At 35.1% G+C, this 27,511-nt stretch overlaps 1 protein-coding gene across 11 annotated transcripts in view; it reads right to left on the bottom strand.

Annotated features, from left to right (window-relative positions):
- Agtpbp1 (ATP/GTP binding carboxypeptidase 1) overlaps window positions 1-27,511 on the bottom strand; it is a 277,856-nt gene that overhangs the window by 81,111 nt on the left and 169,234 nt on the right. For 6 of the 11 annotated variants that reach the window (XM_071600509.1, XM_027920572.3, XM_027920573.3 and 3 more), the window contains one exon: window positions 4,586-8,002. The exons of 3 other annotated variants lie outside the window; for them this stretch is intronic. In XM_071600509.1, coding sequence (XP_071456610.1) covers window positions 7,825-8,002 — 178 coding nt within the window. In that variant the 3' untranslated portion in view covers window positions 4,586-7,824. 2 more of the 11 variants (XM_027920574.3, XM_027920575.3) reach the window with 2 other exon arrangements.

Here is a 27,511-nt window from a genome sequence, read left to right as displayed (position 1 = left end):
TTTACTAGCTGTATGACATTAGCTAAATTTTGCATTTGCAAATTGGGGTTAATAATAACTATCATAGGATTATTGTGAGGATTAATAGGCATATATAGATGCAGTACATATATAAGTACACATAAGACTAGACACTCTGAAAATGCTACCCTTTATCATCATCAAAGGGAGAAAAAATCATTCTTTTATTTATTCCAAGTACTGGACATATTGGGATGCTTTGCAGTGGCCTTACTAAAAGGTTTTGTAATTATGATGGACTTATCTGTAAAGAGACAGTGAAACTTCCCCTATAAAATTCATTAGAAGTAGGCTGGGGTTGTGGCTCAGTGTTAGAGTGCTCACCTAGCATGCATGAGGCACTGGGTTCGATCCTCAGCGCCACATAAATATAAAATAAAGATGTTGTGTCCACCTAAAACTAAAAAATAAATATTAAAAAAAATTCACTAGAAGTAAAGGCAGGTAGTCTCTGACCTCTTGATACTGTTTAGGATGCCTGCTCACATGCATTTGGCACACACATCCTAAGAATGCTCACAACAGATATCTTCCACAAGGCAGGCATGACCAGTACCCAGTAAGATGGATGGAGTGGCAATTACTCTCTTTAGAAAGGGAGTAGTACTTGCTACTGTGCTTAAACTGAGAGAATTATGAAAATTGAAGGTGATACAAGCTGAGCCTAATCCACCAATAAATAAAAATTTCTTCATATAAGTTTTGCCAGTAACTCTAACAGAAAGTTGGAGTGTTTTGATCATATTCTTTTTTTGTGCTTTTGCAAAAAGGTGATTTACCCTCTAAGATTGCATATGGAAAAATAGAATATTGTGGACTTATTTCTAAAACTTATATCTTGGCCCTCCCACTTACAGTGGTAATGAATCTACAAAATAAACTATCTTTTCAGTAAAAACATAAATCTTTTAAAGAAAATGAACAAAATGTACTTTTAATACATTGGGCAAAATTCTTTCCCCTCACCATCAGAAATCAAGGCAGCTTTTCCAAGACTTAGGAGAAATCAGAAAAGATAGATGGAAAAAGCTTGTAACTAAAACATTACCTATTTTGTTAAACAAAATAAAAGACTCAAAGGCCTCTTTACTTTAAAAAAAAAAAGTTGGTTAGAAACAAAAATTGGATGTACTGCCTTCATCACAACCATCCATAAAAGAGTGATTTGGAAAATATGAGAATCATTTCATGGGCTAAAAAATGTTTCCTTTGAGATATGCTCACAAAGCACCAGGAGAGTGCTTACCCCATGCCAGATATTTTGTCAGTGTTAGTTCTTCCCATTTTTCTAAGGATCCCTATGGCATGTGGTGATAAACAGTGACATGGTTTTCCAATATGGTTAAACTACTGACACAAGGCTGACAGGCCTGATTCCTTTGCAAAGAGAAAACACAGGCCACTGGCTACCAGAATGTGAGAAGAAGCTCATGGTTATCCCCAATGGACAAAGCCCACCCCACTTTATATTAGCAAGTCCAGGTAGTCACCTGGCCTCTCTGAACCTCAGTACAAAGTGGAAAGCCTAATCATATCTGCTAATAATGTTTGTATGATGCTAAACTAGGTACATTTTTAGGGAAAAAAAATGTTACCCTTAAACTCCTTAAAGGGCCATTCAAATGATAATTATCTATGAATCCTATATCTATGTATGGGTGACAAAGGCATGAATTTGCAGTTCCAAAGTTGGATGGAAATAGCTTTGAAATGGTAAATGAATAATGCTAAGTTTCACTCTATTACCCATGCTGAGGCTAGAGATATCCAACTTCTATCTTTGCATAAGTTTGTCCAATTATGTACCACTCAGCAAAGGGATCTCTGATTCTTCTCAGCTTCTTCCCCAGTCCATCTTACCATGATGTACCATTAAAGAGGAGCTCAACTTCAATATTAATACTCACATTTATGCCCTTCATAACTACTAGAGAGAAATTTCAAGATGCTAAAAAGTTTGCTCTTGGGACATTATCTCTGAACTAATGATAAATATCATCACTGGAGGAAATAGTCCCCAAATTCAGAGAATCATGGACAATAGTGTGGCTCTTTTCAGGCCCAGATAATTTTTTTCTGGCAGACAAAAAAGAAAATTGAGTTTGTCTGATGTGTTTGAGGCAAAAATCTATTGTGCCTGCTAGAGTGTTATTTTGGGTAAAAGAACTCAACCCTTCCTTTTAACTTCTCTGAGGACATGTGCTTTGGGTGAGTCATTGCTTCTGGAATGGACCCAAGTTGCTGGCTTTTCAGATAGGTTTCAGACATCTATGTACTTCGTACCACAGTAACAGAAAATTCTTCTCAGAGAGCTTCAACAATGAAGGTGAGTAAACAAGTCCACAGAACTGACACAACCTGAAGTTTGTACAGCTTGATGTGGGGCTGAAATGATAAAAGGATCCATTTTTTTTCAATGTCTTAGCTCTGTTCCTTCAATATTGGTTCATCTCAGGCATCTTATCTCCTGGATGCACTGTGGCTGCCTGCAACTTTAACCTTAATTACAAGAAGGGTCCTGTTAGCATTGCCATTCAAAGTCCTGATGTTAATTCTGCTTGGATTGGCTTAGCCAACTTACCTACCCCAACCCAATCTCTGTGGTCAGCAGATGGAATGTGCCAGATGGTACCATTCAGGTTGTGTGCATTATCCCAAAGGTGGTAAAGGGCAAGAACACACTGATCTGGAACACTGGTTAAGCAAAGAGAAGTTTGGGTGTTCGGGAGGAAACCACCTAGGCATTCAATCCATCCTGTAAGAGATTTGGATTTTATGTAAGAGAAACAATGGTTTAATTTTGTTTTGTTTTGCTTTGAATAGTTCTTTATGAGGGAGAAATAGACTGGCAAAGGTAGGCATAAACTGAATACTCCTCTCTATTATAAATACATATACTTATCATAAATGGTATCTATGTTTTAAGTATCTATATTTATCATAAATGGTAACAAATGGATATTTTCAGATTTTAAAATTTATCTTTTTATATGAAATTGTACAATTCAATCACTATTTCAATTGCTCTATATTCTGAAAGAAAGAAAAAACATGAATGTCAAATATTTCTAAGAATAAATGTAAGGAAAACAGAGGAAAAAAGAAATCATACAGATGATATGAAGTACCAATGGGAAAGTATAAAAGTAAAAAGTAATGATCCTATAAATAGAATATATAATTTGACTTTAGTAAATATTTATCATTAAACAGTCTAAAATTTCCTACTTTATCCCCTCAGCCAGAGAAAAAGCCATAGAGAATTCAATCTATTTTCTAAGGTATAGAACTTCCAGCCTATTTTAATTTTCAATAACAAGCACCTTTGCATTTTATAATTTCTTCATATTTACCATTTGTCAAAAATATTTTTATGTTGTTTCAAAGTATACCACCAAAATTTGAAAGATCACGCATCATAATTACCCTGACTAGATTTTTGCCATTGCTCACCTGATAATCCCTTGCCACTCTACCAATGATAGCTTTGAAAGGAATGTCCTACATTTGTTATTATACAGGTAAAACTTTCTGAACATTTGAAGCTAAATTTCTTCTTTCCTTCAAACTTAGCTGGGTTTACAAATAGAGAGGTACCACAAAGCCATTGCCACTTCATTGGAGTGTGTGAATATGTACATATACAAATACAAATGAATATCTACAAGGATCACTGTAGTACTCAAGAAATGGTGCCCGCATCCCAGGCTGCAGAATACCTCTGACTAGCCGGAAATACCACAGAAAAGGGTCATTCACTTGGACTTAGGCACTTTTGCTTTGCTTTGCATAGTTCTTTATGAGGGAGAAATAAAGACTGGCAAAGGTAGGCATAAACTGGATACTCCTCTCTATTATAAAATACATATACATAAGTTGCCAGCCTTAGCAACTTAGCACTACATTGTTAGCAGCCTCAAATTGATTTTTTTTTTTTTTTTTTACTCAAACGCCTCTAATAACCAGTCAGATTCAGGGAAAATGGTAAGATTTGCTAGAGGAATCCTGGAAATCAGAAAGGATCTGCAATGGAGTGGGGGGAAGGAAGGATCATAAGGCACTACTAATGGTCACCTTCCACCAGTACAGGTAAGTAAAAGTGCTAACTGCCATTACTAAAGGAAAACAACTGGCATGGAACATTTTAAGGACAAAACTTCATTTGCATAAAGAAAATAAAACTTTCTTCTATGTTGCAGGAATTTGAATATAATAAGAGAACTATTTATGTTAATAGTAACATTCTATTGTATAAAGTAGAATAGTGTCCTAATTAAAACAGGTTTTCCTAATGGAAAGAACTACAGTTTACATATGTTATGAAACCTTCCAAAATAGGAAAAAAAAACTCACTCATTTTCAATTAATATTTTGTAACAATTAAAGCATGCATAGGAAAGCAATAAAATTTATAAGGATACATTTATTTTTTCATTACTGTCATTTATTTCTGGCTCATGCACAAAAACAATTCCATTAGTACATTTATTGTATTATCCATTTCAGTGTCTATACCATTATATTAATTTGGATATGTGAAATTGACGAACATCATAATCATTGCTGTTAGCATTCCACCCGAAGCATAACTCCAGGTAATTTATTTGTAATAAGATTCAGACCAATGTTTCCAAATACCACACAAAAACTAGCAAAAGTAGCAGAGACTAATTATACTTCCTGTATTCAAACAAGACTGTGACCATAATAAAAAGCCAAGGTGAGCCATAGATTTTGCCCTCTCCCTTGCCTAAACACATTTCACAAATTCAGGAAAGATCCTTAAACTTTTAACAGTCCTCACTCCCTGGGGAAAGGCACAGAATAGCATCTCCTTTTGTGGAAAGAACATGGGGCCAAGCTATCAGTGAGCTGGGCTCACATCTGGTTCTGTCTGAGTGACCCTGTGACCTAATTAGACTTCTGTGCAGTAAAGATCAGGGCCTATGATGCTTAGGAAATGATAATGCTAAAAGAGTGCATCAGAGTATGCTAGTGATTTTCAAAATGTGGTCCTGCAGCATTGCCAACTGGCAATTTATAAGGAATGCAGAACTCTTGGGCCCTATTCCAGATCTATACCATCAGCAATCTGTGTTTTGAGAAGTCCTCTTCTGATGAACACCACAGCTTGAGAACCACTGGATTAGATATAAACTACATTTAAGAAATTCAGTGGAGTGCAGTGCATGCCTGTAATCCCAGTGACTTGGGAGGCTGAGGCAGGAGAATTGTCAAGTTTGAGGCCAGCCTCAGCAACTTAGCCAGACCCTGTCTCAAAATGGGAAAAAAGGGCTGAGGATGTAGCTCAGAGGTAAAGTGGTAAAATGCCCCTGGATTCAATCCCCAGTAGCAAAAAAAAAAAAAAAAAGAAAGAAAGAAAAGAAAAGAAAGAAAGAAAGAAATTCAAAGTCCCCAATGCAAGGTAAATTAAATACATCTAAACTCTCTTCAAAAGATTCAATTTCTGGCAGGGGCAGTGACACACGCCTGCCTGTAATCCCAGCGGCTCAGGAGGCTGAGACAAGAAGATGACAAGTTGAAAGCCAGTCTCAGCAAAAGTGAGGCACTAAGCAACTCGGTGAGACCCCGTCTCTAAATAAAATACAAAATAGAATTGGGGATGTGGCTCAGTGATCAAGTGCCCCTGAGTTCAATCCCCAGTACCAAAAATAAATAAAATAAAAAATAGGTTCATTTTATCAGACCTCATCATTGCTGTATGGGACTGATTTTTCAGGACTACAGTAGTGAAAGCATCTCAAACTTCTTTGGAAATTCTTAAAAATAAACAAACAAACAAATAAATAAAGGAGTCTCAAAGATAAAAATTAGGGCAATTTTAACTAGTAATAGCCAATGAAACTTAATTATACCTCTAATTAGGAAAGTTACAATTTTATATTATTTTTTACTTTCTTATGGTTATGAATAAAACATTTCCTAACTATAAAGACTTTCTCTTCAACCTTGTGAATATGTAATAAAATGTTCAGGTTTGTAACTATAATAAAAGATGTACTTTGTCAATATAAAATTACTAACTGTACACATAAGGGGTTTTTACAATGCTAAAATAATAAATTGAAAATTTGAGTCATTCTGCACAGTATGGTAACTATGGTTGCTTTGACTATCTTGTTTTTTTTAATTCCTAATTCTGTAAAACTTTTGCCAAGAAAAATTCATACATGGATATGATGGTTGCATAATCTATTCTCTGGTAACAGTATAATTATAATAAAATATGTAATTTTTATATATAAAGATAAAATATTTATAATTATAAATAAGTGATAAATAAATAATGCTTTACCTTGCTAAATTATCCTGATCTTTCCTAAATCAGACTACCACACTAATAGGATTGGTTCAACTTCACAGTCTATTTAATCTTCATTTTCTGAGATTAATAAGAAGTACACTATTTAGAGGAAAAAAAAATCTCTTTTCAATTGCCTCACACTATGTTTTTAAACATGGCTCCCAAGACATCAAAGAGAATCTGCACTGTGGATGAAATATCCTAAACAGCACAAAGAAAAACAATTGATTTGGAGAATGCATAAATTTGAGATACTCTTTTATAATTTCTTTTCCATTTTAATGTTAAAAACATTCTAATCTAAGATTAAGCAAGGAACATATGTACTAAAACTAAGACCTGAATCCTGGCAAGAATTTATTGTTACAGTTATTTTGGAGGATTTGTACTGTTACAACAGAAACTTAGTTCTTAAAGCACTTATTCAAAAATCACTGGGTTGATTTTATTTTATTTGAAGACAAGTCATTCCTGCAGCAGGAGGGCTAAAACTCAGGAAAACATCACTACAAGATTCACTGCAGTCATCTTGGACTCTGATGTTAGTAGCAGCATGCTCTAAATAAATTCACATCAATAAATCTAATAACATAGCACAGCTCACAATATGCTAAATAAACAATGTACATTTAACATCAGATTGTATCCAAACTGGTTTTACTCTTCTTAATTGACTGCAGTGAAAAATTTTAAGTGCATCCATGATACACAATTTTAGAGAAAAGAGCTGTTTAAATATATCTTTTATGATAGGTACAGGTATATCCATAATACCAAAATCTTTAGGCTTAAAAAAAAACTTTTTATCACTGTGTTCAGGTACTGGATTTTTATAATACTCTCACAAAGTTCTACACATCAAATAATCTAAGCTGGTTAAAAAGGATGATGAAATAAATGCAACATTTAATATAATTTTTATTTGTTTAATTTAGTAAATGTAGAATGTAACGGTTTCAAGGCAAATTCTGGATTATTTCAGTCACAATCCAACAGCATGATTCTGAAGAACAGTTTTATCTTCAATATCTACCCATCTCTACACAAACACACGCATGGAAATCCAAGTACATATATATTAGTTTTCAACAACTCAGGGTTTTCAACAACTCTAGAATTCAGATTTTAAATTCTGACACACTTCAAAATTATCCATTTTGATGCAGGATATAACCACAAGGAGATAAAAATTCATGCAATGATATTCAGGGTTTTTTTTTTTTTAAGTAAATCCATTATTTGATAATTCAATGCTGTATAAAGTGCATTGATATCTAAAATAAAACAAAGTGCCAATTTTATCATGAATTAATAACATATTTATTGTCTTGAAACCAAACAGGCCCAAGTTACTTCTTGTTTTTTTGATTTTCTTTTTGAGTCAGCTCTCTATAAACTCATTTCCCTCAAATTTCCTGTGTAATAAAAACCAAGATATTTCATTTCTTCTTTGCAGTTAACAAGATATGCCAAAGGGTTCAAGGTAGATATGTTCTTGATAATTCAGAGTCAGAAAGAACTTCTTCTTGAGCAGAAGGTTCATAATCTCCTGCATTTTCAGCCAATTCAATATCTAACTCATCATTACTTTCTGCACTGTAATCAACTTCTTCAAGAAATCGAGGTTCATCTTCATCCAAAACATAAGTGGTAGGGCTGTAGCCAAAACATACGGAACATGTAAGACTTCTTGAGGTTTTAAGATTCTAATACAAGGTTATTCTACCATACTGCATTAACTTTGATTCCAATATGATACAAACAGTTTGCATTAACTTTAAAAAACTTTTATCTAAATGAACAAGTTGAGTGATTTGTAATAGTTGAAAGCTTATATTGAAAATTAGGGGTGACACTCCTTGGTATTTTTCCAAAAGATCAAAAATTGGCATAATACAGTGATATACTTTACAGCAGCTCAATTCACAAGAGCTAAATTATGGAATCAATCCAAAGCTTGTCAATAATGGATTAATAAATTATGGGGTATATATATCACAATATATATACCAGTGTGTGCGTGTGTGTGTGTGTGTGTGTGTGTGTGTGTAGTCCTACTCAGCCATAAAAAGGAATGAAATTATGGCATTTGCTGGTAAATAGAAGGAAAATAACATGCTAAGTGAAATAAGCCAAACTCAGAAACTCAAAGGTTGAATATTTTCTCTTATTTGCAGAAGCTAGAGTAAAATAAAGGAAAGGGGGAAGGAAGAATAGGATAATATAAAGAACCAATCAAATACAAATTAATAGACAAGCAAAAGGAAGTCAAGGAGTATAGAGGAAGGAGAATGGGAGTGGAGAGAGAGGGAAAAGATGGGTATCATGAACTGAAGTTGATTTCCATACATGTATGGTTTGTTGGGATGATCCCAAGTACTATGTATAACTATAAAGCTCTAATTTAAAAAAAAAAAAGAAAAAGAAAATAAGGGGTGAAATGCTAACTTTTAATGATATTACAATAGTGTTAATATACATTTTACCATTAGATAGTTACAAAAAAAAAATAGTGGACTCTCATTAGGTCACTTCCTTGAAAGATTTCATTGATTTGCAGGCTATTTAGATTCATTTTTAAAGTTCTATTTTAATCACTGTAAATCAGGCAATAAATAATTTCAATCAGCCTTATAAGAAACTATGGTTATCTAATTGGTTCTGTGAATAATGCACTAAAATATTTAAGTCTATAAAGTGATAACTGCCATAAACTGGCCCATATACCCATCCCCACAATTTTCAGACTGAGAATAAAAGTGAAAAACTAGTGAGAACAAATCACATTGTTAAATTATGTGCATGCATGAACATGTAACGGTGAATCTCACCACTATGTGTGTTCACACACACACACACAATTTTTTTGGTGGTGGTGGGGATTGAACCCAAGACCTTGTACATGCAAAGCAAGCACTTTACCAACTGAGCTACATCCCCAGTTTTTTTTGTTTATAATTTATTTATCTTTTTTCCCCACTTTTTAAAAAGGGGGTAGTAGAGATTAAACCTAGGGTGCTTTACCACTGAATCACATCCTCAGCCCTTTTTATTTTTTATCTTGAGATAGGGTCTCACTAAGTTGCTTAGAACCTCACTAAGTTGCTGAGGCTGGTCTTGAACTTGTAATCTTCCTGCCTTAGCCTCCCCAGTCACTGGAATCACAGGTACACCACCATGCCCAGCCCCACTTTTTTACTGGTACATTACACTTGTAGATAATGATGGGATTTGTTGTTACATATTTGTATATGCACACAATATAACAATAATTATAATGTAATAATTTAAAAGAAGAATCCCATGAATCAGAAAGAAAGGGGATGGAGGGGAGTGGAAGGAGAACACTATATCCAGATTAATTACTTTCTCTAGGGATACAGAATAAGAATTTGCTTGCAAGCACTAAGTGCCTTTAAATATTTCATTAGGTAGGTTGTTTGGGATTAAGACAATCTTTCCAAGGGTTCTGTAACAAACTCTTTACTTCTGAAAAAAAATCACATTATTCAAATTTCTCCCCATTTGTGAGATTTTACACACACACACACACACACACACACACACACCAGAGAAAACATGATAGAAACAGGTCAAAGCCCATTAGATAGTGACCAAAGCTACCTAAATTTCATGAAGATGTGTTTGTTTACATACTTCCAAAAAGTATTTCTGATTGCTGAATTAAAAACCATGAAATCAGACAATAAAAAGGAAAATAATCTGTTCAAATGAACAGAGAAGCAGATGCCATTAGACACCTAAAATTAGAGAATTTCTACAACTGAGTATTAAATTCAGTTTGAGTGTCTGGAAGTTAAGGTGAGAAGTGAATGCTAATTGATTAAATGGTTCTAATTTACTGAAAGAAGAAAGCAAAATGCATCTGGCAAGAATACCTTTTCCTTTTAACGAGCTTTAATCCTGCTAGTTAAAAAACTAAAAAGGAGGGGTTGCAGTTGTGACTCAGTGGTATTGCGCTCTCCCAACACATGTGGGGTTCTGGGTTTAAGCCTCAGCACCACATTAAAAATAAATAAAATAAAAATGTTCTGTCCAACTACAACTAAAAAATATTTTTAAGACTTTATATTGCTTTATTTTATTTTATATTAATTTTTTTATTTATATGACAACGGAATACATTACAATTCTTATTACACATATAGAGTACAATTTTTCATATCTGTGGTTGTATACAAAGTATATTCACACCAATTCCTGTCTTTATATGTGTACTTTGTATAATAATGCCCATCACATTCCACCATCATTTCTAACCCCATACCCCCTTCTCCCTTCCCATCCCACCCCTCTGCCCTCTCTAGAGTTCGCCTATTCCTCCCATGCTCCCTCCTCCCTACCCCACTATGAATCAGCCTCCTTATATCAGATAAAACATTAGGCATTTGTTTATTTTGGGGGGAGGGTATTAGATAACTTCACTTAGCATTATCTTCTCTAACTCCATCCATTTATCTGCAAATGCCATAATTTTATTCTCTATTATTGCTGAGTAATATTTCATTGTGTATATATGCCACAATTTTTTTTAAAGGAAGAAAATGAATTACAAAACCACCTTGATCTAATATATAGCAAACTTCCTCTTAAAAGTTCAGAGCTTTTATGTGTGAGAGAAGTTCTGATGAATGAAGTTGACTGACTTGGAAGATTGGGTAAGACTTCATAACATACCTAACACATGAACAATTTCAGTTTTTAGTTAGGGAACTATAAAAATTACAAGATTATTTGCCTTTTAAAAGAACTGTTTTCATCTTTCTTTAATATACAAAAATTCATTCCTACTCCTTGACCTTGGTGATTTACAGTCTCACAGTGGTCCCAGATGAGTCTAAGAACAGATGGAAAAGCTGAAGAAAAGGAGAAGGAAAAAGGAAATTGTATCTTCTCTTGCCATATATTTACTTATCTTCTTGCTGGAGGCAGTCCTTGTCCTAGCAAGAAAAAAATGATAATGGAAATTCAAGGAAGAGAAAGAGTTCCTAAAAGACATGCGTTGGTACAGGGACTGGAGAAAGCAACCAGAACTATAGAGGCTGGCTCCAGAGAGATGAGGCACAAAGACCAGCATCTCTCAACAGATAGGAAGACAAAAATCCACAGTGGGTGGCAGGGAGGGTAGACAAGGGTTATTCAAGACATCTATGGACAGCAGAATGCCAGCTCTATTTGCCTCCCACTGGAAAACAGGTTAGTTCGGGGAGCTTAAACATTGCACTGGGGTCAGAGCAAGGATCTAGTTCCATATGGGAAGTTGAGTACCAGGAAGTTAACCAATATGAACTAAAGAAAGTATTTAAAGAAAAAGTTTACTCTTTTCTAAACTGTTAAGTCAATGAGAAAATAATGAGAAAGGCATGATTTAGGAGCAAAAGCAATGCCCATGTTTGAGTCAAATAAGTTCCTAAAAAGAAAGAAAACCTGAAGCAATGTTGATTTCAGATGCTGATATGCACTTTTAAGACAAAGAAGCACAACCTGGAAGGCAAGGTACTGGAAAATCAAAAGAAGTAATATAAATACTCTCTAGTACAAACTTCCTTGTCTCCTTTGACATGAACTCCATCCATGGCATCACCCCTTCTTATAAGTGTATAAAACCACTGCTCTTGTTCCATTCCTGCAATCCACACTGACTCCTGTCTTTCCATGTCCTAACAAAATCATGCCCATAGCCTCAGCTTCATGAAGGTCTATACCACAGCTGAAGTACACTGAGTCCCTCCAGCAACTGTTATGGGGCCACCAGTGGGGCCTCAGCAACATCAGTAAGATGCAGAGAGAGGTGGAGGGGCCAGGGACAGACGACAAAGAGGAGAGATATCAGTAAAGTCAGGTATATGGAACTAGAAGACACAAACAGGGGAAAGGGAAAGGCAGAAGACTACAATTCCCAGCACTTTACAGAAAGCAGTCTTCATAATGCTATTCCAATTGCCATTTTCTAGCCCATTTTTATTAGCTCTCTCCACAATACTTAACTGTAGTGACAATTCTGACACCCTTCTATTTGGCTTGCTTCATTCCTCTTTGATGCTTCTCAGTGGTGAACATATGCTCCTCATCATCTATGCATTCCTCAAAAATAGGTATTTATAACAATGCTTTTGGTTAATGGCTCTTCCTATGTGCATGTCATCTATGAGTTGAGCTCATTCATTTTTAATTTTTACTTTGATCATTTTCAAATCCAAATTTCTAACCTGGACTTTACCACTGAACTTCTCCTGTACATATATGGACTTGCTAAATATATATACCTGGCTACCTCACACATGTAATGCAAATGCAGTATGTTGAACATTCATGGTTCTCCCCACTGAGCTATTCCCCAACTCATACAAACCAAAATTCTCCATAAGGAAATCAGCTACTCAGTCTGGGCACTCCTTGCCCCACACTTTATATTAATGCCTTTGATGACGCTGTTTCCTCTATATAGGGTGTACTTCCCAGTTACCTCCTCCTATCCACTCATATTATTTCTTTTAAAACATGGTTTAGCCTCATCCTCTGATGTTGTTCCTTAATGCTCCATCCTGGGATTAGTGCCATTTCCTCTATATTTCTTTGTATCCTACAAAAACTTCCATCTGACCACTTATGGCATATGGTTGAAACCACTCACTTGTATGTGAACTGTGATTTACCTGAGTAGTACCTCCCTTCAGCTTTCAGACACCTCAAAAAATCTTTGCTGAGCTCTTTATGGAAAGCAATGAAGTTGACAAGATCATCATTTTTTATATCACCCAATCCCTCTAATTTTATTTTAGTGAAAAAAAGTTTAAATCACAAGACCAATCATAGCATTTCATTTTTTCATAAATAATTCCAACTTTTTCTTTTTCCGCCACTGCTTCCTTGTTGTCCTCATTTTCTTCACATAAATTCACTCTTTTGCACTGCTTTGCTTCAGCTGCCTTCCATCATTTGTTCTAACATCCTTCTATTTTGGATTTTAATTCTTATGGTAAAGGTGACAAAGCCAAAAACAATTCTATAAGAAACATTTCATTCTAAAAGACAATAAGCTAAAATTTGACTTCAAAACCAAATCACACATGCTATTTCAAGAAATATATCCAAACTTTCACCCAACTAGCCTTCACACAGGATGAATGCATTGAAATTCTCTACCTTAGATAAGTGTCATTATCATGCAAAAAGAGTTATAATTACAACTGATTTCCAAGGAGAATCTGAATCTGTTTTGTGCAGATTCAGAAAGTTGTCTGGCTTCCCTTGTGTTAAACTACTAGGCACCACACAAAATTAAATCTAAAAAATTCACCATCATTCTCAAACATGTGCAGCCTACTTCTAGCAGAGCTGATCTTCCATCTGAGACACCAGAACACAGACCTTCAGTTCCCTTACCTATTCTTGCATGGCAGAAAAAAAATGCTGCATACGGAGCCTGAAATTCTGAGTTGTGCCTCTACTGCTTCTACTAGCCAGCTATTTAGTGACCTTGAGCAAGTCACTTTCTCCAAAATGTGTTTTCTTAGGTGTAAAGCAGAGATAACAGTATCAGCCCCATCTTTCTCACAAAGTCCTCTAGCTTCAGAAAGGTAAAAAAATGTGAAAGTATTTACAAACCATTAAACTGTATAAGTATAAAATGCTGATAGTAAGAAAATCTACCTTGCTAAAGAAAATCAGCCTTTCTTAATTCCTAAAAAGCCCAGAAAATGGTCTCACCCAAGCTATCAGAACTAGAAATACTCTTTCTACCTTTTAAATTCATAATTCTCCTTTAACCTTTCAATCTAAATATGACTTTGAGAGTAACCTATGTGTTTTAATAAAATACAATAAAGATATCATGGGGGAGAATTTCTGAAACCAACGCCCAAAAAGAAAAATATTCTATTGCCTAAAATATCAACAATTTGCAAACTGTTGTGTCTGGCTTTCTTGTGTTGAAAAGTCAGATCAATGGTATAAGAAAATCTTTCTATTTGCACAAATGCTACAGGATATATTATGTATATAATTTGATGCCTATCTTATGAGAGATAGAGCATCACCTAATATCACAAGGTAAACAAAACTATTATCACAGGGTAAACAAAATATTCATAGATACTAAATTTAATAATTTCTGTCAGTCTTAAGTGGGTATAGCATACATACATACACTCACAGAGCTAGTGTATAGAGTATCTAACAAAAGAATGTATAGAAAAAAAGGAAAGAAATTTGCTTATTGCTATTTTTGTTTGAAAAAAAAAAGTAACTAAGCTGTATCTAGGAAACAGTAATTAAGTCACTAAACTACAACTTACTTTCACTATGCATCTAAAAACATTCCTTACACATAATAGCGTTAAACAGTTAAATTACACAATAATGTACCAGAGTTTCAAAAACTAACCTATACATTATGGTAGTTTTGATTATTCACTTGGAGGATATAAAATATAATGAAAGAACAGGAGAATTTTAGAGTTAGAGTTGGGTCCAATTCCTGGTTCTGTCAGGAATTACTATATAGATGACTTTGGGAAAGTTCATCTCTCTGAGCCTCAGTCGCATACATATATAAAAGGATCATAATACCATCAGGCTTTGATCATTCTCTGTAGAACACTAGAAGGTCTGAGATAATCAACCTTAACAGATATTCAGAATGCACATGTTTATCAGGAGTCCTGAGACCACCCCATGTTTAATGATTGGCTGGGGAGCCTTAGCATACAGTACATTCACACTTATAACATTACAGTAAAAGGATACAAAGCAAAGTCAGCAAAAAGAAAAGGTGCATGGGGCAAAGTCTTGTGGAAACCAAGGCCAAGCAAGGGCAGCTGCTAGAGGCAGAGAAGTCATCAGAGCTTTCATCAAGTTCAAAGGATTGCAGGCAAAAATTGCAGTTCAGAGTTGCCAAGTTTCCTGAAAGAAGGGAAGTGCAGAGATGTGACCCCAACACTCAACAGTTTTCACCAGAGGCATTTGACAAAATCTTAAAACTACACAGTGCAAGAGGCTAAAAAGCAGCAAAAAGCAGAAAAGAGCAAAACTAATAAAACAAAAACAAGCCACAGAAATTTTTTGGCAGTCTTGTGGTGCTGAGAAGAGGAGGAGTCCTTGGCTTTCAACTGGGACCTCAGGAAGGCTGTGACCTAGGAAGCAGGGAGAAGTGAACCAAGGGTTAACTAAATTTCATACATTTTGCAACCTAACCTCAAGCCAGGTCAGTGGCTCACCAGATTGGGGTGTACAGCCCTAATCTAACACCTATCAGAGAATAGAACAGATTCTCCCTAAAGGAAGATTCCTAAACACCTCTATGAAATTTTATACTAAACACTTAACATTTGAGCAAATATTACCAGACATATTAAGAAACAGAACCAGGAGAAAAATCCAACAGGAAACTGACCCACAGGTGATCCAGTATAGAAGTTATCAGATATAAACTCTAAAATAATTGATTAGTACATCCAAGAAAATAAATAAAGAGAAAAAGAATTTTACCTTCTACTTTCTATTCAAAAAAAGAATCACCTGAGCCAGCCAGTGGTGAACACCTATAATATCAGCAACCTAGGAGGCTGAGGCAGGAGGATGGTAAGTTTGAAGCCAGCCTCAGCAACTTACTAAGATGCCCAGAAACTTAGTGAGATTCTATCTTGAAATAAAAATAAAATAAAAAAGGACTGGGGATGTAGTTCAGGGGTAAAGCTCCCTTGGGTTCAATACCTGGTACCAAAATAAATAGATAGATAGATAGATAAATGGAAATTACCTGAAAAGCTTAGAACTGGAAAATGTGTAACTGAAAAGAACTAATTAAGTCTAAGACTTTAAACAGAAATGAAAAGAGAACTAGTGAAGCAAAGCAATTGGTGAGTAGAAAACTTCACACCAAACCAAAGAAAGCAAAAAGTATCAGAAATTTAAGTTGCATATCTACATAAACTAAACATGCAAAGGGGAAAGAATGTGGAAGACATGACATTTAGAAAGCAAATGGCTGGAGATTCTCCAAAAACAAAGAAACACTCAAGCTATAGGTTTAAGAGGAACTAAAAGTCCCAAGTTGGAAAATACAAAGAAAAGAAACCCTCAGCCTTAGTAGAAAAAATGCTAAAAACCAGAGACAAGAAAATCCAAACATATCCAAAGAAAAAACATTATTTTCAATGAAGTAAGAAATAAAATGCAGTAACATGGCACGGGTGGGTAGAGGAAGGGAGAGAGGGAAAGAAAGATGAAGAGGAAAAGGACGAAAAGGAGCAGAAGGAAGAAGAACAAGGAGAAGAAGGAGAACCAAACTAGAATCCTATACTGGAGACAATTTTTAGAAGTGAAACTGAAATAAGATTTCCAAATAAATAAGAACTGAAATAATTCGTTGCTAGCAGACATACACAAAAAGAGAAATCAGAAAGTTTTTGATGGAAGAAAGATTATCCATCGTAAACTGAAACACAAAAATAGAGGCAGGAATGAAGATCAGTGGGGAAATAAATCTTATATGAAGGGTGACTGCCAAAAATAAATGTAATGAAATTTAAAATGTATGTTGTTCAATTAAAATACATGACAATAGCAATAAAAGGTGGGAAGGTAAGTAGAATTAATGTATTTTCAAGTCCTAGGATTGTCTGTGAAGATGCAAAAGTAGCAATTTAGTTTATATTTTAATAAAGCAAGAATTCGTATTGTAATCTCTAGGGTACCAATAGAGAAATAGTAAAAGAAAAAGGAACAAGTTTATAGAAAGACAAAACTAGAATAATAAAAAAAATATTTAATTAACCTCAAGGAGAACAAGAAGGAAAAAAAACAGATGAGAACAACAGAAAGAAAATAAAGTTACAAACTCAATTGTATCAGTAATACATTAAATGAAAATGGAGTAAATATGCCACTTATAAGACAATGAGGACAGACTGGATTACAAACCACATAATTAGATGCTGCAAACATGATTCACATCTTAAATATAGGGACACAGGAAACTTGAGATAATAAGAATGGAAAAAGACTAATCATGCAAATACTAACCAGAAAAGTAGGGTAGTTATGCTAATGTATAACAAAGTAGTACAAAAAGCAAACAACCAAAGGAAGAGACATTTCATAATGATAAAGGAATCAATCCACAAGAGTAGCATAACAATTCAAAAGTTCTATGTGACTACCATATAATGCCAAAATAAATAGCAAAATTCAATAGAACTAAAAGGAAAAGTAGATACATCTAAGCTCATAGGAGAAACCTGAAAACACTTCTCTAATTACTTGGCAAAACAAGTAGACCAAAAAAAAAAAAAAAATCAACAATGACATGCAAAATCTGAACAACTGGATTATCTGAAATACATGAACTGCTACAATTAGCAATAAGGTTATGCATTCCTTTCAAATATGAACACATTTACGGAATATGTATGCTTCCTAATTCTAATGCACCATATTCTTAAGTTTTAAATAGACACTTAAATGAGAGAACTAACTTCATTCTTCCAAGAGGATACGGAAAATATAACACAAGTATCTGTAATGTACTGTAATATAACACAAGTATCTGTAATGTACTGTAATATAACACAAGTATCTGTATCTGTAATGTACTGTAAATGTATATGATGATCAAATTACCTACATAGCTAAGTCTTAGAGACTAGGATTCTAACTTAATATTTATGTGTATCTCAATTATAAAAAAACATTTACTTCTCTTATGATAGGCCTCAAGTATTTACTATAATAAAATCTGATCTGGGATCCCCAAGGGTTATATCAGTCCCAAACTTACTTCCCTGGATGATTTTAATCTTCTCTGTACTTGCGAATACAACACCATTTCATCTACTTAGTACAAACATAAATGATTCACTTTTAGTTATAAGCAATATAACTGATTTCTAACAAATTAGCAGTGGTGATATGGTTTTCAATTACATGGCATAATTTATTTGCCTAGAAAATATTTCTAAGTATTAGCAATAATGGACTCTCAGGAATGCAAACTCAACTCATATAAGCATACCATAGTCACTGAAAAGGAGGATCTTTCTTTTTAAGATTTGTTTAAGTGGTAAACTACATTAAAAATAAGTTACAATAATACCAGTAAACTTTATTACATAGCTAAGTATTAGACATTGCTGTTAACATTTGGGCATAAGTAATCTATACTAACTTAATTTTCTCAGAAGAAACAGTTCCTGTACATAAATAAACAAACAGCAGCTTCACATAAAGAAAGTATCTATAACAGGGGTTAGTACTTCATTCTAGTGTTAATGGTATATTGTAATTAGTACACTTGTACTTATTTTAACCAATAATTTCTACTCAGTCTCTCTTATAATGCTTGCAGACAGGACAAGAGCTTTTATCCAAGGAATATTATTATGATAACTGGTCCAACAAATCCATAGTAATTTTACATAACTTATTAGAAATATTTTCTAACTTTAACAAATACATCAAATTAGATTTTTAAAAAAGAATTAACAAAAAGTATAACTAATGCCAAATATATTATGCTTAGCATGCTCCAGGACCAGCACACAAGAAAGGGAGAAAGGGAGAGAAATAGAATTTAACATGTGCTAGAACCCAGATAAAGAAAGAATGGGTAATAATAATGTCTGTTTCATTCTACTATCCTTCCTATCTCCCCAACCCCCTCCCCTCCCCTCCCATTACTGTGTGTATATATGTGAATGCATGACCAATGTGAATCTGCAACCTGTATACTCAGAAAAATGAGATATTATATCCCATCTGATTCAAATGTATGATATGTCAAGGTCATTGTATTGTCATGTGTAACTAATTAAAACAAACAAAAAAATGAAAAAAAAAGAAAGAATGGGTAAACTGGATTAGAAAAAATATCCATAAGGAAGCACAGAGAGACAAATGAATAACAATATATTCATTAAAGAATAGACACAGGGAATATAGTGAAGAGGACTAACTTAAATGTAAATGGAGTCCCAGAAAAAGAGAGAGATGGGACAGAAAAAGGTTTGAAGAAAGGATGAATTTCTCAAAACTGATAGAAGACATGAAGCCACAAATTTAAAAAACCTTGTGAACCCCAAGCAAAATAAAAAGAAAATCATATCTATTTTCAAATCCTAATTACTGAACACCAAGAGAGATTCATAAAAGTAACTTAGTCTTTAAAATACAGATCAAAAGGGGCCATGAAAGGAGGACCCAGCCATTGTCCTAACTCCGTTTTTGTTCCTCTGACTTTTTCTGAGTCCTTCCCAGTTTATTCCACATTCCAGGAACAGAAGAACATGCATGTTTATACCCCCTGAGGGGAACCCAGACTGCTCCCTAAGAGGGAGCAATCATTTCATAACAGGGACTGATTTCTCCCTCAAGTAATGAAATAAGCCAGACTCAGAAAGAAAAGGAAATATTCTCTCATGTAGAAACTAGGAAAAGAAAAAAAAAAGCGGGGGGGGGGGGGGGGAAGGGATCTCAGGAAAACAGAAGGGAGATCAACAGAATAGAAGAAAGGGATCAAGAGGAAGCAAGGGAGGAGGGGAGGACACGGGGAAGCACTGAGGAATGACATCTATCAGATCGTGCTATCTCCATATATGTCTACAATGGATCCCATCCTTGTATATAATAGACTAACTCAAATACAAAAATAACAATAGAAGGGAGACCAGTAGAGTAATAGGGCAAGGGGATAAGAGGAGAGCGAAGGGGAGGAAAAGGGGCAGTACTAAGTCATGAGACAGATCATATTATGCCATGTGCATGTAAAAAATATGGCATAATGAATCCTATTATGTATAATTATAATATGCCCACTAAAATAAAAAATAATGACCCCTCCAAAATATTCGTCAGCATCAGCAGAACCTCAGAGAATCAGATGTGAGATAATGATCAACTGGACCACAGTTTGAACAAGACCTCTTAAACATACCTCTTGCAACCTGCCCTAATTCTTCCCTATATGATCCTGGAGCTCTTGTCAGTACCCCAAGACAGAATTTAGGATGCTAGTCCTCATGTTTCACTACAGTGTGGCCTGGCTTGATAATAAATTCCTTCTTTTCTTCACATCACCCTCTCTCTCTGATTGGGTTCTCCAAGTGATGGGTGGCTGAATCTAGTCTGTTGGGGCCCTTAGAATCAGGCAGAGGCCTAGAACCTTAGTAACAGCCACAACCACACATGGCTAACTTGACAGCTCAATGGTGGAAGATAGAAGTAAACAGAATGATACCCTCAATGTGCTAAAACAGTAAATGTCATCTAGATTCTCTACCAGCAAAACTGTCCCTCAAAAATGAAGTTGACAACTTGGTGTTCCTTGAGAAGGAAAACTATGACCCCAGGTAAAACCAAAAATATAATAAGAAAAGAGAGAGGGATGGAGTAAATGTGTGGTGAGACTGCATAAAATATACCTGTAAAATTTAAATGCTCAAAGTATTATATTTTTAAAACAGCACAATTCCAGCAGAGGAAGATTAGCTTGAAATAGAAAAAAAGCTTTTTCATATGCAGAAGCTGGGGGCAGGGAATAAAATGGGAGATCTCACAAAAATAGAAGAGGTACCAATAGAGTAGAGGCAGGGATGGAGATGGAGGGCAGTGGGGAGGGAATAGGGAAGTAAAGTACTGGGGAATGAAATCTACTAAAGTATGCTACATCCATGTATGAATACACCACAATGAATCCTGCTTTAATATATAATTACAATCTAATACTACTACTACTAATAATAATAATAGAAGAGACAGCACTAGAGAAGAGCAAGTAGATCAGGGGAGGGAGGAAGGAAGGGAAAAGGAAGGTACTGGTGATTGAAATTGATCAAATTATGTTGAGTGCATGTTCAAATATGGCATAATGAATGTATGATTATAATGCACCAATATTTTTTTTCTAAAAAAAGGAAAAGAAAGATTATAGAAGGATCAAATTAACTTTAAAAAATTGATACTCAGTTTCACATTAATACCAGGAAACAGATAATCAACAATGATAAAGAAGGGATCCAGAAGAAGACAATAAAGAGCAAAGGACAGAGAAGCCACCTTACTATGATTTATCTGATCGACTTACACTGGGGAATGTGGCTTCACCTGCTTCAGATTCTAAGTTCAGTCATAAGACATTTCCAATATTACCCAGTACTATCTCCTCAATTACTGTCCCTTATTCTTTCTAGAACTCTCATCCTTCTCTCAAACATAAATGATTACAAACAGCTTCCTTGAGAGTTTTATTGTCTCTGCCTTCCCAGCTTCAATTAAATTCATACACTATTTCCAGGTTAAAACCATTGCTTAGTATATTTGACAGTGGCTTCAAAACTACCAATTGGTCTAAGGGATTAAAATCTAACCTCCTTATACTGGTACATGAGGCACTGTAAGACAACACCGCCTTCCTTCAAACCTCCAGAAATTTAATCCAATTGAATTTTTAAATTTTATATAGCTATCTACCAGTATTCAACTCAATATGGGACTGGTTTTAGGCACCATGACTGGCATATTTCACAGGGCTGAAGCATATACATGTGGTCCCTGAGGCTAAATAGGTGTTAGCCAGGTGAAAAACTTCAAAGTTGGTATAGAAAAGTATATGTTTTCAGGCCCTTATTCAGTAGAGTAGAAGGAGAATGAGAGGGAGAGAGGAGAGATGGGAAGGGGGAGGAATGCAGAATGAATTTTTAAAAATCATGCTATATGCATATATAAATGTACCTTAGGGAATTTCACCTTTATGTATAAATAGAAAGAACCAATAAAAAGTAAACAGATGAAAGGAAAATCAGTAGAGTAGAGGAAGGAGAATTGGGATAGAAAGGATGGAAAGGAAAAGGCAAGAACTTTAACTAAAACTGAATTCCATGCACGTATGATTTTGTCGAGCTGAACTCAACTACTATGTAGAACTATAATGTTCTAATAAGACATTTTATGTTTGAGGGGCTGGGGATGTGGCTCAAGCGGTAGCGCGCTCGCCTGGCATGCGTGCGGCCTGGGGTTCAATCCTCAGCACCACATACAAAAAAAAAAAAAAAAAAACCAAAGATGTTGTGTCCGCCAAAAACTAAAAAACACACACACACACATATATATATAAAGAAATTTCATGTTTGATAAAAAGAAAATTCAATTATTTATTATTAGAAATGAAAAATGGTATATCATTTGGCATAAATTGAAAACACTGATAAAATTAAAACCTGTCAACAAAACTTGGTGATTAAATTCTTATATATCAGGGCAGGGGCTGGGGGGACTGGGTAAGAAAGGCTTAGACTAGAGTCCAGCAATGACCAGGAAGAATTAATCACAAAACCATTAAGAGGATAAGCAAAGAGATTACACAAGACCAGGAAGGGAATAATCATTCAAAATGAGCTAGCAAACTACAAGGCTCATGGGAAACAGTGGATGAACTTATCAACACAAGACAAATAAATAGCACAACTTTGAATGTGATTAGGATCTTCAAAGAAGGAAAGAATAACAGTTATAAAAATAAACAAGAAATTGTGAAATAAAAAAATACAGAAACAAAAAAGAGTCGATTAGATGTGAAATATAGAGTCATTAAAGTAAAACTCTCCCATGACTAGTCTAGAAAAAACTGAAGAGTGAATTATAAAATGCTTCTAAAGACTACAATACACCTAAATTGCAGCTGAGACAGGGAATAGGAAAATTACTTAGGAGATGTGTGGAGGACAGACTGAGAAACTCACTATGGGATTCTGAAGAAAATTTCAAAGAGAAAGTTGCTGAGAATTTTTCAGAATTGAAGTGTCTAAAATTAAAAGTGCAATCTTAGTGTCAAGGAAGATATATTAAAAGTAAATCCACTCCTGGTGCTGGGGTTAGGGCTCAGCAGCAGAGCACTTGCCTGGCATGTGTGAGGCACTGGGTTGGATCCTTAGCACCACATACAAAAAATAAATAAAATAAAGGCATGTTGTCCATCTACAATTACAAAAAATAAAAATAAAAATAAATCCACTCCTAAATACAGCACACTAAATTCAACAGCACTGAGGATAAGGATTAAGTCTTAAAAGAAGAGGAGGCATGGACATTTTGGTAGAAGAAAGAGCAAAGGCAAAAGCCCTGGGATAACAAAGAGATTAACCTATAAAACAATAGTTCTTGAGGTGTGGTCTTTGTTACTGGTCTATGGTGAACCAAATACAAAAATCAAAATGAAGCATTCAGAAACCTTTATAACAATTTGATGTATGAATTATATGTCTGGCAAATATCATAATGAGAAATTAGAACATATATTTGTATTCTTCAGGGTCCTCTATTCCATTTTTTTAGTAATTCATTTTTCCATTTTAATTCAAGTATCAATCAAGAACAAACTGGAAATAAAAATTGATCCTTTACCATAGTTTAAAAGTTCAAAAGCATGATTCCAAAGATTAGAAAACAGACAGTACAATTATAGTTGTAAAAATACAATGAGAATAGGACAAGCTTAAAAGAGGGGAGGAATGCTGGATCTCAGAGACTCCAATAGCAGCTGGAACACAACTGAAGGTTTCTAAGCAAGAGAATGATGACCACACACACAGAAGCTGAAGGATGCAAATAGTACAGGGAACAAGATTAATCAGGAGGTTGTTGAAGAAGTCCTAGAAAAAGATTGTTCCTTCAACTAGTGTCACAATAGAGATGGTGGAGAAAAATAAAAAGGCTTGAGAAATATTTTGGAAGAGCAGTCAGAAAGTTTTGGATGATGGATGGATTGGATTAAAAGTAAATTCGTAGGGGGATTATGCCAAAAATATGACTTGAGCAACTGGATGGAAAGAGGCAGCTAAGGATAAATGTACTTGTTTGGGCTGAAGTAGGGGAGAAGAAATCACAAGTTGAGTTTTAAACAAGTTTATTTCATGCCTAGAGGTACATAATCAAGTTGAAAGCTGGATATGCAGTCCTAGAACTTCTGCTTTCCAGAGGTTCTGGGAGTTGTGAATATACAAACAAAATTTGAAGTCACAGAAATGAATATTACCTATGAAGAGCAAGAGGGATCAGGAGATAAGTGAAAGATAAAAAGCAAAGAAAAACATGGAGAAGAAATGTGCCACAGGAAGTTTATGATAATATCCCACTCCCTTTTCTACTATCCTTTCAACAAATAAATATAAGTGACCTATGTTATATTTGCTATGGCTTTTATTTCCAAGATAATTGTTATTAGCTATCATCAATGCAGAGAAAAACAAGGAGAAAAAGAGAAGTATATAAAATTTCCTACCCACATTTACCAGTAATATAAACAATGACAAAAAATTTTAATTATTTCTGAAAGGTTTCCAAGAAGCAACAAAAAGGATAGTGAAATAAATAATCAATTATTATGAAATGGGATAAAATCATAAATGGCAGTAACTAAAACAGAAAAAGCTTTACCAGCCTATATGTGGATGGGGGAAGCAAATTTAATAAGTAATAGGTATACATCAATGATCCCATCTGACTTTCTGAAGCTGGCTAGTTTTATCTTCAGCCCATAACCAGAACTTCCCTCCTTCCTCCTCCTTACTTTAACTGTAGTACATGGAAATTGACCAAAACAAAACAAAGTATGCTGCCCCATCTCCAAACACAGCTGCCTCCATCTTGGGACACCAGTCAGGGGTGCCTGCAGGTTTGGTTGCACCTGGGGTCTTCCTGCTAGGCATGCTGATAGCCACCATCTTTCTGAAGAGGCAGGAGAGAACTGGGCTCTTCCCAACTACGTGAGTCCTGAGGCATGCGGGGAGAGACAGGGCTGGTTATAGTGGCTCAGATGATTGGAGAAGGGCATAAGGGGATCTTATTCTCAGTTTGCTCTGTCAGCCAGTCTGGCACCTACCAGGTTCCTGGGACCCACTAGCGTGAGCACTCACCATGCCCTAACAACAGACATTACTGACTACCTCCCCACTCTAACATATGCTGATCCCCCAGTAGCTCCAGGACTGGCATCAGTCCAGCACCCAGCAGGGCCCTCAGGCTCCCGGGTCCCCAGTCTCCCAACTTCTCTCCCTAGCCACCAATCTGGCCCAGCACTTACAGTCACATAGCCAGTCCACAGCTGTCAACACCTGGTCCTGATCCAACTGATATAGAACAGCTCTCTATGATGGGCGCATAGGTCCTTGAGCTCAGCCCTCAGGATCTCCTGGGAGAGAAGTGCCTGACATCTTAATAGGAGTTATGTGGTTTAAGGCTGTATATTATTTGAATTGGGTGCTGTTGATATTCATCTTCCTCTTAAATGCGTGGTATTGGAAACCTTCAAGGACACTCTAAGTTTACAGGGTAGAAACCATACTGCCTCAGATCCATATTGCTAGATGGAAGACACACAAACAACATGAAAAAACAAGGGAACAAAGTTACCCAAACAAACCCCAATGCTCCAATAATAGAATCCATTGACAACATAGTAGAAGAAATATCAAGAGAAGGAGAGTTCAGAATGTACACAGTTAAACTGATCCATGATATAAATGATGATTTAAGGAGTGAAAGCAGACAGAAATTTCAGGAAGTGAAAGATCACTTCAAAAGAGAGAGAGAGAGAATATGAGCAGAACCTCAAAATGAGGGTATCAATAAACCAAATTAAAAATTCAATGGAAAGTATCACCAAAAGACTAGACCACTTGGAAAACAGACCCTCAGGCAATGAAGACAAAACATATACTCTTGAAAACAAAGTTGACCACACAAGCAAGATGGTAAAAAACCATGAATAGAACTTCCAAGAATTATAATATGAAAAGACCAAATTTGAGATTTATCAGGATAGAGAAAGGCAAACAGATATAAACCAAAGCAATGCACAATCTTTTCAATGAAATGATATAAGAAATATTCCCAAACCTGAAGAATGAAATGGAAAATCAAATACAAGGGGCTTATAGGACCCCAAATGTACAAAGTTATAATGACCCTCACCACGGTACATTATAATGAAAATGCCTAGAACAGAATAAGGATAGAATTTTAAAGGCTGCTAGAAAAGACTACACATAGGGGGAAACCAATCCAGACCTCAGCTGATTTCTCAATCAAGAACCCTCAAAGCTGGGTGTCCAGTAATAACATATATCAAGCTCTGAAAGAAAATGGATGTCAACCCATAATTTTATATCTAGCAGAATTAAGCTTCAGATTTGAAGATTAAATAAAAACCTTCTATGATAAACAAAAGTTAAAAGAATTCACAACTAGAAAGCTTGTACTACAGAAAGAACATTCTCAGCAAAATATTCCATGAGGAAGAAATTAAAAAAAAAAAAAGTGAAAACCAGCAAAGGGAGAAACTATACTAGAGGAATAGCCAATCACAGGAGAAACTAAGTCAAATTAAAAACCAGAAATAAATCCAAATGAACAGGAATATAAATCATAAATCATAACTCACTAATAACCCTGAATGTTAATGGCCTAAAGTTATCAGTCAATAGACATGGACCGGCAGACTGGATTAAAAAATAAGATCCAACAATAAGCCCTATCTAAGAGACTCATAAGAAAAGACATCCACAGACTGAAGGTGAAAGGATGGGTAAAAACATCACACACATGGACTGCATGAACAAGCAAGAGTTTCCATCCTCATATCATGCAAAGTGGACTTCAAACCAAAGTTATTCAGAAGGGATAAAGAAGATATGTCATACTGCTTAAGGAAATCATACATCAAGAAGACATAACAATCATAAATATAATTGACCCAAACAATGGAGCATCTACATATGTCAAACAAACCCTTATCAATTTCAAGAATCAAATAGACCACAACACAGTAATACTGGTGACTTTAACACAACTCTCTTACCAGTGAATAGAACTTCCAAACAAAAACCAAACAACAACAACCAAAAAAACTATAGAACTAAATAATACAATCAATAATTTGAACTAAATGGACAGATATAGAATATTTCATCCATCAACAAGCAAACATGCTTTCTTCTCAGCAGCACATGGATCCTTCTCTAAAACAGATCATATCTTATGCCACAAAATAACATGTAGCAAATACAAAAAAAAAAAACCCAGAGATACTACCTGTGTTCTATCAGACCATAATTGAATGAAATTATAAATCAATAATAAAATTAATAATAGGAG

The sequence above is a fragment of the Marmota flaviventris genome, chromosome 13 (genome assembly GCF_047511675.1).
Source record: "Marmota flaviventris isolate mMarFla1 chromosome 13, mMarFla1.hap1, whole genome shotgun sequence".
NCBI lineage: Eukaryota > Metazoa > Chordata > Mammalia > Rodentia > Sciuridae > Marmota > Marmota flaviventris.
This window is presented reverse-complemented; position numbering and strand designations above follow the sequence as displayed.